Genomic DNA, 20,794 nt, shown 5'->3' on the forward strand with positions numbered 1-20,794 from the left:
GGCTGCTCCACTTCGCCCCAGTACACTGTCTCGTTATAGTTACTGATGATGAGGCCCAAAAGTGTCATCCACTAACTTGATAATATGATTGGAGTCGTATTTTGCCAATTATTAGTGTGAACAGCAGTGGGCCGAGCACATATGCCTGGGGGACACCGGCTGCAGAGGAGATGTTCCCAGTGCGTACTGTCTGGGTTATCTCTGTGAGAAAGTCCAGGATCCAGTTGCTTCTAAGGAATAAAATCTTGTGTTGAATAACGAACTGAAATCAATAAATAGCATTCTCATGTTGGTGGTCTCGTTATCACCGGTCCCATTTGTCTTTCATCCTGACCCTTATGAAGGCATGCCCAGGGCTATTCGCCTTCCAGGAAGCTGGATTGTCAGCACACATGTGAACATATTTGTTTATTTGTTTTTTATTCATTAAAACATATTATTTTATTTATGATCCTTGAAGAAAAAAATGCCACTTTTTAGTTTTTGAAATAAAGTAACATGTATTTTGCTTGCATGTGACTTTTTTGTATTATATCTTGTTATAATTTCATATCACAAGAAGATTGCAAATTTGATAATTTTTTTAAAAGGTAGTTTGAACTCCTTTTCTAAGTAGCTTCAATTAACCAAACTAGATTTCAGTTAGTTCAACTTCTTGCAGTGTGAAGAAATTGGTAATTTCCAAAGCAATGATTTCAAAGTAGTAGCTTCACCAAAATGGATCATTGGCAACTAATCCTATTTTTTGCTGATAATCATCCCCTCAGAGAGACCCAAACATCTTGAACCTTACAGAAAACATGTAGCATGTTAGAGGATTTTAAAATCTCCAGGCTACTCCCTGTATAACAGGGATCATGAAGAATAAATAAGAAACAACAGACACTAAATTAGCATACAACGTGAAAAGGGAAACATGGAAGATAGGATGGCCCTTAGGTTGTGTGTTTTCCTGTAATTTGTTTGCGACCTTTGTGTGCGTTGACTATGGGTGAGTCTGGTTCCTGCGTGTATAAATATCACACCTGTGCCTCTCTGTGGTTGACAGTCCTGGACTTAACGCCAAGACAATGCACTCCTGTATCCTTCTGTGTGCCTTGGGCGTCTTGGTGGCTCTTCAGGTTCCTGAGTCCTCTTCCCAGGTGAGTGAAATTAACCATTTGTACTCTCTGATTCCGAATTATATTGAGTGCACATTACTTGTTTTTCTTGTGTTTATTTTTGCATCAAATGTGCAGTGACTAAACTAACCGTTTCTTTTTTCTCATCTCTGAAAAGCCCGACCAGAAAAGCAGCGAATGTTTCAACATTATTATCATTATTTTTAATCAGTATGTTAAGATTGAGTATAATCATACACATTCAAACTTCACCAACATATTCTTTATTGTGTATTACTTGTCCTTATTTAAAACCCAAACCCCTCCGTGAAGATTATTTCCTCCGACCCGAAAGAGATTGTGGACAAGCACAATGCCCTGAGAGGAGGTGTCAAGCCCTCTCCTAGCAACATGCTGAAAATGGTAAGATCCACGATGCATTCAAAGGATGTCATCATTTAGAGAAAAAATGAATAAAAAGCATAGCCTACTGTGCTTCACTGAATTGTGTTTTTTGGGTGTGCCTTTTTAGTGTTCGATTTGACATCACACATGATCCCTCGTCCAGCGAATCAGTGACAAAAAAAATCAAAAAAGAATGATATGTTTTCCCAGACAAGCACTTAGTACTTCAATTTTCTGGAGTGTATTCTGTCGTGGTCTACATGGGTTAAAAAAGACGGCTGCTCTGTCACCTTCTCCCCACAGGAATGGAATAACGAAGCTGCAGCCAATGCTGAGAGATGGGCCCAAACCTGCTCCATGGCTCACAGCCCCGAAAGCAAAAGAGAGATCAAAAGTAAGTTCATTAAAACAACTCCTCAAAGAACAAGAAAACAAAAGTCACTGGCGACACCACTTATTTTTCCAGCACATTTTCCTGACTAGGAATTACATGAGCACTAAGTGTAAGGAGCAATAGAAAAAAAGAGGGATGGTGGTTTGATCAGTGGCCATATGTTCTCAGGAGCGATATTGGTCAGGGTTCAACTCAAATTTCCTGGCTTTCACAGACAGACATTGGGCAGCAGGAAACGATGGGTTTCCTTTTGATGTGTGATCATGACTTGAGCATCATTCATTCTGGGCTTTAAGTATCTATTTCTCTCTCTCTCTCTCCTCTTAAACTTGCAGCTAGCGGCTGTGGAGAGAACCTGTTCATGTCTAGCAGCCAGATGAGCTGGAGCAGAGCCATCCAGTATTGGTATGACGAAATAAAGGACTGGCGCTACGGAGTGGGCTCTACTGGAAAAGTGGTTGGACACTTCACACAGGTGCACTTATATCAAGTCTTTCACAAAATTCAACCTGCATAACTTGCAATGAAAACGGTGATATTAAACAGTGGTTTCAAACCATGCTGATGATATTGTGTTTTATCTCATTTTCTCTTCACAGGTTGTTTGGTACAATTCCAACAAGGTTGGCTGTGCTTTAGCCTACTGTCCCAACAGTCGCTTTAAGTACCTATATGTCTGCCAGTACTGCCCACCGTAAGTACACTTCTCACTTTAAGTTACTATTTACATTCATACTTGAGTGTCCATTGTGCTAAATAGTGAATATATTTGTATTTAATGCTTCCCAAAAAGTATAAATTTTTCACACAAATGATCAAATTTTTGTTACATTTGTTATAGTTGTTGTACATTTCACCTATTCATGGCCTATTCTAAGTGCTGTTCTCATACAAATACTGTCATATCATCATTTGAAAGCACTTTTTGTTTTATCTGTAATACTTGACAGATAAGTATGTAAATACTTTAAGTATTCTGTAGTAATGCGGAGGAAAATTGCAAACATTTGCATTTTATTTCGTCGTATACACCTTGCTGGGAAGTCTTCCAACAACAGCGCAGTTTGGGCTGTGTGAGCGATTTTGCTTTCACGTTTAATATTTGACACTTTGACCCCACATTACAGTGGAAACTACCAAAAAGCTCGCCCCTACAAAGAAGGACCCAAGTGCGGTGACTGCCCTAACAACTGCGACAACGGATTGTGCAGTAAGTGGAAAATATCTGATTGGAATTTGGGTTGTACATCCTCAAGAATAAGTTTTGGGACTCCAATCTGAATAGTGTTTTGTTTTTTTATTTTATGCATCCATCCATCCATTTTTCCTCTTTTCCCTGTCATTTGCAGCCAACGCCTGTCCCTACGTCGACAAGTTCAGCAACTGTCCTGCCCTTGTGAAGCAGGGGAGATGCAGTGATTCAAAGTATGCCACTAAGTGCCCAGCATCCTGCAGATGCACCAACAAAATATAATAGTTCCAGGTGTCTGCATGGGCTCTGACTCATCAGTCAGTTTTCAATAAATATACGCATCATTAAAACGTGTGTGCCTTTGATTGAATTCTTCCGGCCATCTGACATGTTTGGTAATCAGCATAGGATAAAAAGGGAAATCTACGTTGGCACAGCACATCTCCCCACAGAGCCAGTGCCCTTTGACTGTACATGAGTGAGGTGTTAACTCACAAAGAGGTTGGATAACACTGTAGACTGGGTGGATATTGGCAAGAGTGGAGGAAGAAAAAGTAAATTCCAAAAGGATTTCCTAAAGTTGAGCCAAGAATCAAGCCTATGTTTGAGACCACACCTGCTTCCTGTGGCTAATAATAACGTTTATTCCTTTTTGTCTTTATCGAAAATATACGAAATGAAGGGCAGTTTGAATCAAGTCATCCTTGAATAATGTTTTGTGAAATTGGTACAACAAGAACACTCTTTTTATTTTCTCATGATATCAGCGACATTTTGGGACCGTATCTGCCTGCTTCCACAGGAAGCTGAAAAGGTCATTTCCTGTGTGATAAAGCATCCTTGAAATAATTTGCGTCCCATTTTGTGGGAGGTGTACAGCTACTGTACATTAATCGGTTTATGTACTTTTACTTAAAGGAATACTTCACCCATACAGAACCGGCGTTCTATCATTATAAAATCACTATTATAATATAATGAATGAGGTTTTTCTTCCCTCAGTCTTCCCTTGGCCCAGCTGTCCTGTTAATCCTAACCCTACATTTTTCTTACTGTGATGTCACAGTAAGAAAAATGTAGGGTTAGACAGTGAGACCATAAAACAGTCTTTCTGCCTTTTCTCAGGCTAGGATGAACCAATTAAAAAAAAATTGCACATTTATACTAAATAGGATCTCAGAGTTCAATACACCTTCATATTCCCACCGGTGAAATAGGTCTTTAAGTGAACTTTTGAATGCAGTACTTTTACCTGTAATGAAGTACTTTGGATTTGTTTTGTAGGGGGGATCAATAAAATACTAAGGAGGTATAATATTATTATACTGTACTGAGACTTATATTTAATAACAGGGAAAGAAGACAAGAGGTTATGGAACAGGAGTTAAAGCTGGGGTGGAGGATTTGGGGAGAAAATGGCAGTTGGGATAGAGATTCGAATTCAAATACCTCAACTGCTCCACTTGTTGTCTTTGGTCCCTCCCCTTACATGCTCTACACCAACAAAGTCGTGCCAAAGTGAATGGACAGTCCCAACAGCCAATAAGAACAGAGAATCGGAGCCTCGCTCTGATTGGTCAAAGTGTACAGCTCATGTTAACTTTGACCAATCAGAAATCATATACCCCAGCTTTAAGGTCTTTAAATCAAGGAGATATTTAGATGAATGAATTACAATTTATCACTGAATACCTATACAAACAGGGTAATAATAAGGAGCATGGTGGCATCTTACAATGGTCACACTTAGGGGAAAGAAAGGATCCAAAAAATATATGTTTGAAGTTGTGGTTATTGGTCTGTGAATCAGGCCCACATGACCAGCAGGACGTCCTTGGTATTGCCAGTTATTGGTATTGGTTCAAATAATGTGTTTGTGTGAGTTGGGCCCATGCAGTACACTTGAGAAGCACAGATGGATCTACAGGCTTTGTATCTGGACTATCTAACTTTCTCTTTTCTTTGATATTTCTCTGTTATGAGTCTGTTCCGAGTTTCCACTCTGTCCTATAACAGCATTAGCTTTGTTTTGATTTTGGCCCATAAAATAATCGGCTCTAACTTCAACATTGGATTTCCGATCGCCACCTTGTCACGCGCACTGCTATTGTTCAGAAATTAGCCCCCTGTTCGTGTGATAACAAACTCGTATCATTGAAAATAAACACTTTTCAGTTATCCTGCCTGCGTGCCAAAAAGAGCCTTGCGCTTCATACTGCAGCTGCATGAGTCAAACACAAGTCAGGGCCTTTTGTTTCTGCTCCGTTACTGCATAGGAGGAGAGCAACACCTGAAGTGAACCCACAGGAGAAAATGACGGAGTGTTGTTCTTCGAGCAGAGGGGATATAAGGTGATGTCTTTTTTTCGTCTGCCAGTTGAGTCAAGCGATAGCGGAAGACCTCCAGCTTGGCAGAGCTCGATAAGACCGGCTCTGCCATCCTGTGGGGCTTATCAGCTCCACCAGCGTGCCTCAGCAGTTAGTGCAAAGACCAGAACATGTTTATGACTTATGGCGTCAGTTTGTCTTCCTCAACGGTAGCTTATGTCATTTGGGGGAAAAAATTGAATAGTGACCATGTTAGATGTTCTGCATGGCTTAAAGGTGCAGTCAGTGATTCTGGAGAATGCTTGCTGTCAAAAATGACCAGTTTGTCCAAATCAACAAATATCTCCTCACTACCTGCTTCCTTTCTGTACTATGTGTCTGTTGAAAATAAATATTATGTTAATACACAGCTTAGCCTTCTGTAAACTGGGATGTATAAAAAGGGGGCCCACCGTAGCTAGCAACATGCCTGTTTACAGAACCTAGGCTGCTGAAGGTGAGATTTAGAAAAATGGTGATTTTGACAACAAGTCTTCTCCACAATCACTGACTGCAGCTTTTAAGCTGTTGATATATATCAACAACGTGACCTCCTGAGTCCTGCATAGTCTCTGCAGCAAAGATTGGCCTGTGCCCCGCAGTAACCTCCTCTAAACGTACTCAGTTCAGATCAGTTACGGATACATTTACACAGCATACAACAGCTACGCCACACACAGCACTCTGCATGTCAAAGTAAGTAGTCAGGTGCAGACGCTACATCTGCTTTGATATTGTGTAAAGTGTTCAGTGTATAGAGTTAAAAAAAGGGTTACATTTTGTTAAAGAAAAGAGAAAGATGGAAATAAGATGGCGGAAATGCAAGAAGACCTTTTTTCGTGGACAGGAAGACTCTAAAGAGATCTGTTGCATCAGTCTGTCCAGACTTGAGACTCTTCAATTAGTCTGAGCTGTTATCTCACCACATCACCGTCCCTTTGGATTAGAAACAGGATGCAGGGAGAGAGAAAAAAAAACTCACTCCATTTGAACCTGACCAAAGATCTCAGGGCTAAGTGCAGAATACTGGATTTGATTTATCGTGTTCAACTGACTCTAAAACCAAGATTAAATACTCTGGCTCGACTACACACTTATAACAAGAGCAGTTGAGGTTGGAGAAGTGGATGGGAGGGTTATACAACTCGTACCAGGCCCATCGGGAAGTGTTTCAGTGTCACTTGTAATTGTTCAAACCATCCTTAACATCCCTTACTCTGCATGAACACATGTGGCACAGATTTTCGTTATATGAAAGTATAATCATACACAGATACAGTATATTACAAGGTCTTGACACTCACAGAAATTTAATTTGATTAATGTGTATTTAACTCATTGAAATATCACAAACAAGTCATAAGAGCAAACCCAGTTTCAGCAGTTAAGTTGTGGGTGAGAGGGTTTTTCCCCGTCAAAAAAGCCACAGACACTAAACAGGGCGCCTAACCTCTTACTCCTTCTCATTATTAACCACACAATGATCTGTCCAACCACAGGAAAGGACAAAAAGCATGAGGGTACGTGGAATTGAGGGTTTTATCATATAATATTCTCAAAATATTTCTATTTGTAATAATATTTTTTTGGGTTTAAAAAAAGAATATGTCTGGTTTTAAAGTCTGGGGACATGTGGATAATATTAAACCCTTTTATTTGGGTTTTCCAATCCTGTTAATTTGATTGATTTTATTACCATTTTTCTTTCTTTTTCTTTTTCTCTCTTAAGCACTTAGTGACAGGTTCTGTAAAAAAATAAACTTGCCGCCATAGGATATACTTGTGTTGTGTGATACTATAGTTGTATTAGCATGAGCACTAAGATTTATAAAATAACATATATAGCCACAAATATCTTTATTAAAATAACTGACATTGCACCTTCATGCCTCACAAGAAGCCCATATCCAGCAGAGGAAACTCAAACATTTCTACCTGATGCCTTAAGAATCGTCTTCTTGCTATTTATGATCATAGTTGCTCTCTAATGTCTAACCACCAACAATTTGTGCAGATATTGCATTAAAAAAACAGACCTTCCTCTTCATTAAGAAAAAAAGCAGAACGCTGCAGTTGTGCCTCTTCCTTCCGCTCATTAAGTGCTTTGAGTCGCGGCACAACAAAACATGCTAACAGGCCCCTCTTTAGCTTTCATCACAAAAACACAGAAACAAGGCAAGAAAAAAAACAAAGCCCACTGCCAACAGATCTCCTCTGTCATACGCTAAGGCCCTTACAGATCACAGTCATCGATAAGGGTCTGAAGGAAGGACGACTGTATGCCACACACTTTATTTCTAATCTGTATGCTGTAGCTGCAGGTTCTATAGTAACCCACATGCTTCCATATATTGTCCAAAGGAGCTCACAACCTATATGAACTGGGTACACGGTATGGGCCTTTTGCTGTCTGGGCTTCCTCCAGTGATCAGGGTTATTGTTTCATCAGTGAGAGCGTGACGGCTATACAAGTTCAACCAGTGGCCAAATGACTGAGTTCTCCCATGCATTACCCGGCTAAATAAAACAGACCTGCTTCACATCAGCCATTAGCAGACGGCTGTTGTTCTTTCTCCAAGACGCTGCCGGTTTGATAGCTATTCTCACTCAATGCCCCCCCTCCCCCTCTCCAAAACCCCCCAAGCAAATGTACATTAAACAAACATTTGGAAAAAAAAGGGGTCCCCAGACGACAGTGGAGGAAATGGTTAAAGTGGGTGTAGGCGTATCCCAAAAACAATGCAGCGCACACACAACCGCGACGGTGGCAAAAAAATAAAATCAAGAGTGTGAACGGACACAAGAAAGAGTTAAAATCCGGTTGTGTAATTTTTTTTACAGAGGTCGTATAAAACAGCCAATGGTTTGGTAAAGTGGGGGTTAGCAGGGTGCATGGATCAAGTCGGATTGAAAGACTCAACTGTCAATAAATTAAATGTTGCTTTGTAATGTTTGTATGTTTTTCATACATGGATCCAGGTCCAGATGTGGCTTGTTTTTTTTCTTATAAAGCTTTAGGGAATAATTGATTAATCCTTATTAAAAACATTGCTGACAAAACATAACGCCTTTTAGTGTTTTATTTAAGAAGTGACAGATTTTAATTTGGCCTGAAGTGTGAAATACAAGTAACAGACTCTCTTAAACTAGGAGCTTCTTTACATGCGGGTCTGTTTCCATCTGTGTCTCCATAAAACTAAACTGAACATAAAGATGTCCAAACAAGAAAGTCTGCACGATGATGAAGAGCAAACACAAACTTCGGCTGGAGTTACAATCTCCAAACAACTTCAAACCCTAGAAAACCAATGACAGTTCATAGTGTCTAACAACTGGTCCCTCTGGCATGTAACGTATGCAAACATCGGATTGTTTAGGCAAATTTGTTATTCCAAACTCAGCGACAAAGTCCACACATGACGGACAAGAAGACAACAACACAGCGACAAACAACTGCAGAACTGAGCTGCAGAAATTCTATATAAGGCCTCTGTGCCTTATGCAAACGTCCCCATATCCACTCCCACAACGCACGCAACCTGAAATATATATTCTGTGAGGAATTCTTGAAAAATTGCTGCCTGTGAAAAAAATGCACAAACTGTGTAGCCGCCCTGGTGTACTATCACACACAGGCCCCTCCGACGCCCTGACAAATATTGCATGAGAGCGCGTTGTTTTCTCTGTTCTCACTCACTGCAGTTCTCTTGCTATTTATTCCACTCCTGGCCTTAATAATAAATAAGCCCCGCGGGTCTTTACATCTGCTTATCGCCGCTGCCACGGTAATCGGACACAGACGTTCGCTGGGGCCCTGACATCTACACAGAAGACGGGGAGAACATTCCTTTTTCTCATCCTGGTAAATCTGTTTGCCATTAGCCGGTGTCGGACAGATGCACGGACCAAATCCATAAGCTTCACTCAGGAATGGCTTGGTCATGCAAGGGTCAGTCGCTCACTGTTCATTATTTCAGCAGCAGCCCCATGCATTCCTGGCCCTGCTGCAGATACGTGACGTGAGAAGAGATAGTTCGAAAGGTCAAGTCCAACTGGGAAGGAATTCCAGGAGAGGGTTAAACTTTACTGCGAATGCTTTGTACACACGGCTTTGACTTTGTTGTATCATGCATTCATGTAGAAATCGGTGCTTTAAAGGTGCACTGTGTAACTTTGGGTGTGTCAGAGACGTGAATATTTTCTAAGGTATATTCTCATAACTGAATAAACAAACTTTCCTGACAGGAAAATTGGATCCCTGGAACACTGCTTGAAGTTAGAAAGCTTCCAGAAAAGTTACTGTTTCACTGTTGTTGTTTACAGCAGCAGGGCCCACAGTTTGGTTTACAAACATACTCTAGTCTTATGTTTGATTCCAGGTGACTCATGTTGTTTATATAATAATAATGTTGTTTTAATTTTTGATGATATAATTATTCAATAATAAGAATTACATGTAGAGAAAATAAGTTTTGTAAACTAACTGCCTGCTCTGCAAATCTGAACAAATTCCCCTCCACTTAAAGTCATAGTGCACCGGTGAGCGGGTAAATAGCCCATAACCTTAATGTTATCTTAACAGTATTTGGTCACTGGCTTTTAGTTATCATTACTAAGTGCAACATCATAATTTGATTTTATTTTTTATTTCCCGATTGCAATTCTGGCTTTATGCTAAATCACAGATTACACTCTGATAGGGAAGCACCCACTTGAGCTAAGACACCAAGTAAAGTGAAACAGATTTAGTGCATTAAATACATTAAGGTCAAATGTATTGTTCAAATGAGCGTTTTATCCCTGTTGCCATCAGATGAAAATGAAAGGTAGACATGTGTTCTTAGATACATATCCTCATATGCTTTCAGTTATCTTTTATCTGGGATACAAATCTGAAATCTGCATCTGGCAGTGGGGGGGAGGAAATATATTTTCACTGTGACAGGCCTTACTTTCATAGGGCCTGTAAAAGACTCAGCTGGGGAGAGATTCATTGTAGGTAATTATGTCCATATAGTTGCATATTTAGAGGTGTCTGTTCACCTCTGTATACTATCCAGTCATAAACAATAAGGAGCACTGAGCTTTATCAACAAGTTGTGTAGAAGTGTTGTGATAATCGTTGAATTTATGGTTCTGTCATAACCAACTACAGCTGTATTTAGATTTTTAATTGCAGGTATGTGAAGTAGTCTCCTTGTTCCCTAAGAGTAAATGTATTGTGTTTGAAATGGGAAATTATTTGTTCAATAAAATTTCTACAGTCTTGTTTTATCAGTTATCGTGGTTAATTCAAAGGAAAAAATTACTTGAATGCCCATCAATCACACCAACTTTGCTTGTTTACTAGCTTTTTTCCGGAGCATTCGTCCACATCTCACAGCCTTTTTGGTAAATGGAAGTTGGAATGTAAGTGTCCTTACATGGGCTAATGTTAAAAACATAAGCCATAAAATAAAGAGGGCCCTTCGCAATGGACACCAATGACAAAAGTTATAACTTACTGCTAACCCAAGTTGGGTTATTTTTAAGTGTGTATGATTCTCCCTCCCTATATAAAACTAAGTGTGATGATAGAAACATTGCCATCTCGCGCGGTCAGATCTTTCCATTCATTTGCACCACTCTGGGCAGATTTGCATCTAGTCCTGTCTTACCATTTACTTTGCATTCTGCAAAAGTCGGCTTGCAGATCAGTTTTGATTCTAAAGAAAAAGTTGGTAGATTAGAATCCCTTCTTCCAAACTACCTTTTAATCTAGTGAACAACATGGGCTGATAGGAAGCTATCACCACCTCTGCATTGACCCAATCTTTCCATACTAGAGCTTTAGCTGTTTTCCTAAATGAATCTGGAGGCAGTCATATCCACTGCAATAACTGATAATACATTTGTGGGAGAGAAAGTTTGTATATGCCTTGCTATGACGTTAACAGTCAAACTTAAACCAACATTGCATGCACACACACAGATATAGATACACATAGAAAAATGCAAATATTATCACATCAAGTGGATTGTGGGACCTAAAGATGGCTTGTAACATTTGAAGTTAAGCATGTCTTTCCAAATTGATGATGTGTCTATCAACGATTTGGCTCGAGGTGTTAAACTTTCATGAAAAAAAAAACGCTTTAAGAGAACAAACATACTGTACATCTCCCATGTACAGTAAACGGACTCTATAGTGGACATCTGTGCAGCCCTTATGTAAATAACATGCCTTCTATAATAACTTGCACGTGGGGAAACATTCAAACAGCCGGATCCACACACTAAACAGACTTTAAATATATGTTTTTCTGTTTCATGTGACTGCTAGAAATGCTTTGATATAATCAGTTAATTGCTTTAACTTGACATTTTCAACAGAGATTTTATTACACAGCGGAAACTCGAACAAGTGTTCTTTGTTTGTACTGGATGCCGACCAATTTCTTTAGCGTGCATACTGTTTAAATAATGTATACTTTTAACAAGCTCCATTAATTATATCATATTCACAAAGCTCCTCCCAGGTGTGTGGTCTGCTCTGATGTTTGCGTGACAAGTAATTTTTTCTTCCCTCCGCTCCCTTTTTCTACTCCTCCGACAGGCCTCAAACCACCAATCTCTCTGCATCCTGTGCATTGAGAGCCAACTCCCCATGTTGTTTCGAGTCAGGATGTTTTTTTATTCGCTTTTGCTTTTTTCGCCCCTCCTTCGTTTTCCTACTTCTGTGGGAAGTCCTGGGTTGTGGCCCAATCATTTTAGTTTTTATTAAGATGTGGTGATAACGCGGCAGGTTGATTGCCGCGCGGAGCCACATGAGGAAAGGGTGCGGTGAAAGGCCCCCCAATTAGACGTCATTTAAAGAAGCCTGCGCTAGATAAAGCAATTATAACATGGCTGCAGGGGGAGGCATGGATGACATCAGGATGTACTACAGAGGAAGCTGCTACCAAGGGGCTCTCATCCAACACAAATATGACAGCAAATCTTCTCAGGCTGGGCGGATTTAGCGGTGTAAGGATAAGGGTTGTGGGAAATCAAACGGCGGAATGAAATAACAGAGGTGTAATGTGTCCTTTTTGGCATCTCAAATCATGGTGTTAATTGTGCTGCAGTGAATAAGATAATCTTGACATTTAAAACTGCAAAACGAAAATGTCTCTCCTCTGTAACATTACGTGTTCAGGTCTAGCTCATTGACCGGTCAAGAATCATCCCCTTTTTGAATAAATTTTCTTGTCACTTTCTCCACCAGAAGACATTACAACTTTAACTGAGCCTTATCATACATTTCTTAGTTGCAGCAGCCTGGGACCAGGGCCTGCTTCGGTTATCTTTGTAATTGAGGAAACTACAAAGTAAAGCAAAGACTAATCTCTGCCTGTGAGCAAATAGGCAGAGTCCCACGACACTGCAAAGTAACCAAACTACCCCCCCCCCCCTGCAATCCCCCACTCCAAATAGGCCGTATACTGTGGTTGTAAACAGTAAGCACAAGTTGAAATGTACTTGTAGACAAAATAGGTCTTCATGGAGCCAAAATAAAGCCAGCCAATGCCATAAAAGCATTATGTAATAAGGGAAATCTCTTCTGTTTAAAGCCCCAAATTTGATGCATCTTTAAATCAATTCATTGTAATCCAACAGCATGCAAGCAAACTTCGTGCCATACTTCTGCAAGCTTATGTAAAAATCTGTAACCTCCCAGGGGTGACCCTCCAGTGAAAACCACTCCTCTTTCAAAAAAGCACGAGTTACTGAGTTACTGAGTTACTGAGTTACTGTACATCTTTTCCTGCTGTCGTGGAAAAGAAACACATAGCTGCGATTTCTCTGTATCACGTTTTGCACATGTGGTATTGCTCCCAAGACGTTCGTACTGTACTCACGCTCCTCTGTCCGCACTCAGTTTTGACTTATGCCTGTTGCACATCCCACGGTAACACGATAGGAATGGGCGCTTAATCCTCCCCGCACCTGTTAAGCATTCAAATGCTCACAGCCTTCTTCAAACACCGCTGCGTGTCAGCATGCGTGCAATGCCTTTTAAGCACATGGGTGCATGGTGTACAGTACACATATACGAAAGGAGGGAACATTTATGTCATGAAGATGCATTTGCCTGACAGAGAGGTATTTCTTCTAATCTAAACCTTGCCTGACAATTCATTCGAGGTGTAAAGGTTTCTATTTGGACTTTATTTGTTGCCATAGTTTCTTTTAAACTCACCTGAAAAGAAAAAAAAAGGTCAACCCTCTTATTAACCCTGTGATGTAAAACACTACGGAATGCTATATAATTGCTTGCCCTTTACATAAATAGCATAAAAGGCCACCGCAACATAAACATGATGAGAGCCATGATTGTTCTTGATTGCTTGCATCTAACATGCTGATTATGCGCCTGCATAGGCTTCCCTCCAGGCAGGCTTATCAGGGTGTGCAACTGTTCTCCTCAGCCCCAGCCACAGGAAACCAGGGGAGGGGTACGAATCGGGGGGGGGGGGGGGGTGTGCACAGGCCCTGAGATGGAAAGGAGGAGTGTCTGTGTGCTATCATTCTCTGCATTCAAATGCACACCCCCACGGTGCATCGACAGGCGCGTTGGGAATTATATGTGGGGGCCAAGGACCTCAAACTGCCAAAATCTACTGTGGTGAAATAAATCCTTTGGTACTTACAAGCAAAACACATCATAGCCTAATCCTGGAAATCTGTAAACAAACAAAGTCCACAAGTGTGGTTTAAGAAACTAACTTTTATGATTTGTAGTATTCCAGGTTAAATTTATTTATTTTTCTTTAATTGTATTTTAATTTAAGTGGGAAATTCAATAAAAACATTTGTTTGAAAAAAAGGAATGTTTTGGTCCTGATTATGATAATCTAACAGGTAGTGATGGCACACAAGGATGGGAAGAGCAAGTTTTTCTCGCCAACAGGCCAGATTGCTGTCACATATGGTATGAATATTCACACTCCCAAGAGGGTGACGTATAGCCTGGTTCCAGACCTCTGAATTGCCACCTAATGTGCATCTGGGATTTATTCAGCGATTCATTCCTTTTGCTCTGTTCACTGATGGCTTTGACCCTCTGAAGGCTTGATCGAGGATGGGGATTTCATCTTCTTAGCAACCAAAACAAAATAACTATCATGAACACAATGTTATGCTGAATGAATGAAGTGAAACAAGTTCAGGCTGATCTTCAGGGAAGGTGCTTCGGCTTCCTTCTCATTTTGGGGAACCATTGAAATTTGAAAAAAACATCATCGAGTCAAAGATTTTCTTCTGAGCAACCTCAACTTTCCTTCTTCAACCATCACAAGACAGGGAATATCAAAACGTAATGGCAGGTTGGCATGGAACCGTGAAGGACTTCACACTTGTCGGAGGATTAACCTTTTCATTTATCAAAAAGAAAAAAATATGTCTTCAAGGATGCACAAAAAACTAAATAAAGATATCACTTAATCGAATTCTGCTGACTGAAATAGAAGTTCCTGTGCAGAGTTTTGCATCCTGGGAACTCAGACAGATCGTCCCCTTTGGAACATTTTCAAACTTTTAAGATTTTTTGTTAATAACACATTTTCGGGAACATATAAAAATGTTTGCAATGCTATCTCTTTGACACACAACTCAAACATCTCTCTTGTCTGGGTCTTGTGATCAAATATCTTCTGACCTAAGAAATCCTCGTCTGGTGCCAAAGCCTACTCATCATCTTCAGCTGCAACAACAGTCCCCTGCTGAGCGTCTGAAGTGGACTACTTCCTTGTCCCACCCAGGCGTACTGACCCCTGCTCCCGCTGGACATAACACCAGACTTAAAACGGCTGCGGTGATGATGGCATGTGTGTGGAGTAGTGTAGTGTAGAGAGTTTATGTATAGCATAACATTTAGACACACCGTTATTTTACACCTTCAATAGACTTCCTCTTTTGCTACCGAGAGGCAAACCGCATAACTCCCACCACAGCAAGAAATCCTCAAGGCCTAAAGGTCGACTTCGAGGCCCCTCTTCCATATGGTCATCTTCCTTTGAATTCATACAATACATTAGGGATTCCTATTCACCACTGGAGATGTTTGTGTAGGACCCAGGAAATGATATCAGCTCAGTTCCTATATTGTTAAAAGCCTACAAAAGCTTGAGTGGACATTTAGTTAGTTCCTCCACACCACTATACACACTGGTTACTTTTTACATACAAGTGGTGTTTCAAACATGCAGTATTTTAGCCTTCCAGCTCCTGGCATTCTTAGCTGCAGGCATGGAGAAATCTGCAACACTGCTCTGCGCCTGCTACAGATTGAAAACAGAACCAGTACAACGCCTAAAGGTTTCCCAGTTGCACTTAAGATTTCAAAGTATATCTCCAGAGCCTCACTTTGAGACGAGGTCACAATTCACTCGAGGAACTCTCCTCCATGTATTCATCTGGCCTCGTAAATCAGGGATCTGGGATTTTTGTGGATATTTCTCATGTAAAGCTCAGGAGAGCCCATGCACATTTATGTAGAAAAGCTGTATATGATGTTCAAAAGCCCGACTAAAGACTTATAGCTTTATAGTTCTGATTAATGGGGAGAAAAGCCCTGAGTTTTGTCTGTCACACAAGCCGGCCTCTGTTTCTAATCAGCCACATACATACCCTCCAAACTGAAGAATGCGGTGTTGATATCTTGCCCTGAGTGTGAAGGCGTGTACGCGGCTTCACACGAGAGCAGAAGTCTGTATCGTGCAGCGTTAGAGGAGGAGCCCTCACCAGACCACACTGGTCCTCGTTACAAGTGATAAGAGAGCTAATGCTTTGGAGTTGTGTGCACCCAATAACGATGCATGCCGGGTTGACCTTTGCATGAGAGAAAAGAGCTGAATAAACAGACACATACGTATCAGCTGCAGGGAGGCCCCCCCCCCCTCCCCACGGCAAGAGAAAAAAAACTCAAAACAGAGCGTGAATGAACTGAGAAAAATGTACTTTGATAGATTTAAAGCTATAGTACGTAACTTCTGTCACCCCCATGAGCATTATGAGTGACAACAACAACACTGTTGGCGCATCTACATGAGGTAAGCATCGTTGATGGTGCATATATTTTATATCTTTTGCTGAAACCAGTTTGTGAACGCTGCCATATCGGAAAAATATAAAGAGTTTTGTCGGGCTGTAGGCTTCATCAACTTTGTGTCAACTCGTTTGGCGATGGCTTGAATGTTACCGACATTCATTGATATGAAAAAGTGACGCACTTTAGCTTCAAATGAATGACACCTTTTGATGTGTGGGTGAAAGCAAAATGTATCTCCGTTAACTGACTTTTCAATAAATATATTCAAATCCTCCTTCTCAGATAATGGTTTTCCTACATGTGGGGGGGTTACATCAAAAAGCCAATATACTGTAAGAAGTACAGTATGTATGAGGCAACGGATCCCCAAACCTCAGTTTGACCTTAACATGTGGTCGACTATGTCAGAGAATATCCTGAAACTAAAGTAGCCTTCTATCATGCAACTCCCTCTCTATTTGATACCTAAAGTCGTCTTGCCATTACAGGGAGTAATCTGCCACTCGTGTCTGTGACGGATGGACCAGGTGAACGGAGGATCAACTGTAGGGTCAACACTGGTCTCAAAGCAGCGCAGGATTCCAGAGAGCGGTCATGTGGGTTTCACCACGGCACGTGGGGATCTGAGACAAAGGATGCGGCCTGATGGCTTGTTTATTTTCCACATATCTGCGCCTTACGGTGGGGCTTGTGAGTGAGTAGAGATAAATTGCTTAATGGTTTTCCTGGAATGCCAAGTTCACAGGGAGGCTAGATTACAACTGATTTGAGAAGAATTAACTGTTTCTCTATCCATCTCTTTCTCTTTTGTTTTGTTGATTTAATGTTCAAACTTTCTCAGATTCTATGAGACTAAACAACCCAACACCGTTATTTTCAGAAGAGATTCAATTTGAGATAATACAACATCACAGTCTCAGTGAAACTACAACTACTTAGAGGTATAACATGTAGCATTACCCCCCTGCTTTGGTTATGCTGCACATTTTCCAGCTAGAAATACACATCAGTTTACCAGCTAGCTAACGAAACAGGGGAAGAAACTGGCGGCTTTTTCAGGCACTTCACGTTTATATAATTATGCCCAAACAGCACATTATGACAATCATTTGTGGTTCATATGTCGCAAGGATTTCTTGGTGAACATTCTTGGTGAACAACAGTAGAGACATTACACAAGAAGACTGGGCGTAGCGCTAAAAACGGTAACACTCTCTATGATTACGCATTCTCCAATTTCTGTTTGTGTACACACTAAACAAACAACATAAGTATGATTAATGAGCTTGGTTGCATTTTTGAGCCGGGCTAGCAGTTGCCCCCTGCTTTCAGTCTTTATGCTAAGCTACGATAACCATAGCTGGCCCTATAGCTACAGTATTGAAGGCACATGCATGAGTCTTATTAGCTTCGTTTAACTTATGGTCCATTTCTGCAGAAAATCCTGCTTAACATCATCAGTCCCTCAACGTCTAATCAAGACATTAAATTGTGTATATTCACGCTTTTAAAGAAGAAATGTGGACAAGAACCTACAATAAAAGTCTAACAACACTGGCACCTCTGGGAGAGCATGCTATGAAATGTGAGACTCAGAGCGTGTGCTATATATTGAACAGCCTTGACCATACAAACAGTTCTCATGCACTCTGTCAAAATGCTGACAGATTCAAACTGAGTAGAGAAAATTTGATCCTCGGGGCTCAAGATCAGGAAACCATAGACATAATAATGGGTCAAATAATTGCAGATTGGATTTTCACCATTATGCAAACATTTCTCAGCATAAGAGGTTCTCTGGAGGCTAAACATGACTTCATAAATGTGAGGAGCCACGGTTTTAAATGGTGATCATCATTGTAATTTTAATAAATTGACATGTGTTGTCATTCCCACTGTTCATTTGGAACCAACAGTGGTAACACTTTACAATAAGGTACACAACATTGTAGTACCTACTACATAGATATGTGTTACCTACTACATAGGGGTTTTTTTTGTGCTACCTAACACATAGGTTTTTCTTTTTGTGTAACACAAAAAAAAAACCTATGTGTTTGGTAGCACAAAAAAAAACTTATGTAGTAGGTAGCACACCAAAAAAAAACCCTGTGTTAGGTAGCACAAAAAAAAACTTATGTAGTAGGTAGCACACCAAAAAAAAAAAAAATATGTGTAAAGTAGCACAAAAAAAAAACTATGTGTTAGGTAGCACACACAAAAAAAACCTATGTAGTAGGTAACACATATCTATGTAGTAGGTACTACAATTTTGTGTACCTTATTGTAAAGTGTTACCAATGAATAACTGTGGCAATTGGACGGCAAATCCTCCTCTGTTGTTCAAGTTTGCCACTTATCTCAATTTGTCGGTGAAAAAAAGAAGAACATACGGTAGCTCCACCAATTGGATAAGCCTGCACTGTGTATAGTAATCTGTTGCGTACCATCATGATTGAATAATGAGTCAGCACGAGTAGATCAGTTGTAGCTTTGCTGCAGAGTGTTTGAAATCTCTCAACATTTGGAAGTAATTTCCCAAAGGGTCTGGGAAAACCCTCGCTGCCTTTCTCCTCCAAGACAAACAAGAGATGTGTTGCTGGCAGTGATTAACAATTGTGCTCATTCATAAAGCCCCGGGGCTCGTAATGAAGGACCCTGTGGCCTTAGGTAATTTGGCGTGAGGGTCTCAGATTGTCACCACGCTCACTGTGGGAGCCACTTACTGGATCAGGACCTGCAGGCCAAATAGAGAGGCAGCAGCTTGGAAAGTTTCCAGTGGGAAAGGAAGCACGGGTATGCAGTGGATGTTAAAGGACTTGAACCATGAAGTAACCTGATCACATTTACACACACACTCCATCTGCAGGGGGCATGAGATGGAATGACAACGTTCAGCATTTTTTCATTGAAACATAAGACAACAAAAACAGCTCCAAAGAGGCCACAACTTCTTTTCCTGGATCCAATGGTGGAGACTTGGAATGACTGAAATTCTTTTAGGCGTACTTTAAATTTCTACTCCGCAACATTTTTTTTATTGCATATTCTGCTCTCGCTCTCGGTTAGTTTAGCTTAGCAGATAGCTAACAAGAAGTTCAGGTTCCTTGAAATAAAGTCCAGGATACAGATAGAGTTTAGGCCTTTGTGATAAGGTTCTATTTACTTCAGATGATTTTTGTAAAACTGTAAAACATACAAAAAAGGAATTTACAATATATTCATATTCAACACTACTAGCATAAACAAATGAGCAGCCATGAACAAGGCTTCCATGCTAACTTACGATGTATTCTTAATGTAAAATGCTGCCGCGATTAGCATCACCGAATTTAAGTTAAAATTATACACTCAGAAACTAAACAAACACAGTTGCTATGCCACACAAGTGATTTACAAGCTTTAAACATAAATACTCACAGACTGAGACTTTCTCAGGACAACACAGGAGAGAATTAACTGTAAGATGAGCTCTCTTGCTTGTTGCATCAAAACTAAACTAAGGTAACACAGGAGGGTCAAAAAACACAAAACACACATGCAATGCCGTTTGTAACCACCAGGTGTCTTCAGCAAAAACTAATTGTGGGGGCAGAACATTGCACATCCCTTCTAACTGATGGATATTTAACGTTGAACATATTCAATGGTCAATATTGTCTTGGTATTACAGTATTTGAATTGCACTGTACATAACATAACCAGAGCCAATCTGCTGAACATCCTTGTCTGTTTATACTTTACATCAGTGTTGTACTACATGAGATCAGACTCATTCTCGAGGCCACATTTTGATGGCATTGGCCTTGGTCTCGTCTCTGACAAAGTCAAAGGTAAAAACCAGACTCTGGTTGAGTGCGTTTTGAGATCGATAAGAATGCCCATTGGGAATAATCCATAGTCTGGCAGTTTTGCCATTCTTGTGATCCGAAACAGCGAGGCCTCTCATGCTCCTGTCCTGTTAATAAGTCCAGTGTGGATCTCTTCATTGCTGTCCAGAGTGCGCTTTAGACTCAAGACCAAGGCCTCTGGGGATATCACTGAATACATACACATGTACTGCATAAAGTATATTGCAATAAAAGATGAATCACAAATCTTTGTCTATGTGTTTACAGGTGTTTCAAAGGGAATGTGGATCTTTCAGATCAATTTGAGGAGTGCCTGGTTTGCAAGTTGTATCTTTATGTGTCATGTAGTGTGGGACTCGCACTGGTCCAGTCTTGGTCGTGATTTGGTCTCAGTTTAGGTGTTGATTACAACCCT

At 40.5% G+C, this 20,794-nt stretch overlaps 1 protein-coding gene across 1 annotated transcript; it reads left to right on the top strand.

The window, feature by feature from the left end:
- Window positions 1-916: 916 nt before the first annotated feature.
- LOC307266268 (cysteine-rich venom protein TEL1-like) lies at window positions 917-16,250 on the top strand (the record flags this gene model as incomplete). The annotated part of the gene is made up of 9 exons (XM_080048244.1): window positions 917-939; window positions 1,049-1,142; window positions 1,434-1,523; window positions 1,809-1,899; window positions 2,235-2,374; window positions 2,499-2,593; window positions 3,027-3,109; window positions 3,249-3,314; window positions 16,096-16,250. The coding sequence occupies 9 exons, from the start codon at window positions 917-919 to the stop codon at window positions 16,248-16,250; spliced, it is 837 nt and encodes a 278-aa protein (XP_079904370.1).
- Window positions 16,251-20,794: the final 4,544 nt, after the last annotated feature.

Source organism: Ammodytes marinus (assembly GCF_949987685.1).
Source record: "Ammodytes marinus genome assembly, chromosome: 19".
Taxonomy (NCBI): domain Eukaryota; kingdom Metazoa; phylum Chordata; class Actinopteri; order Uranoscopiformes; family Ammodytidae; genus Ammodytes; species Ammodytes marinus.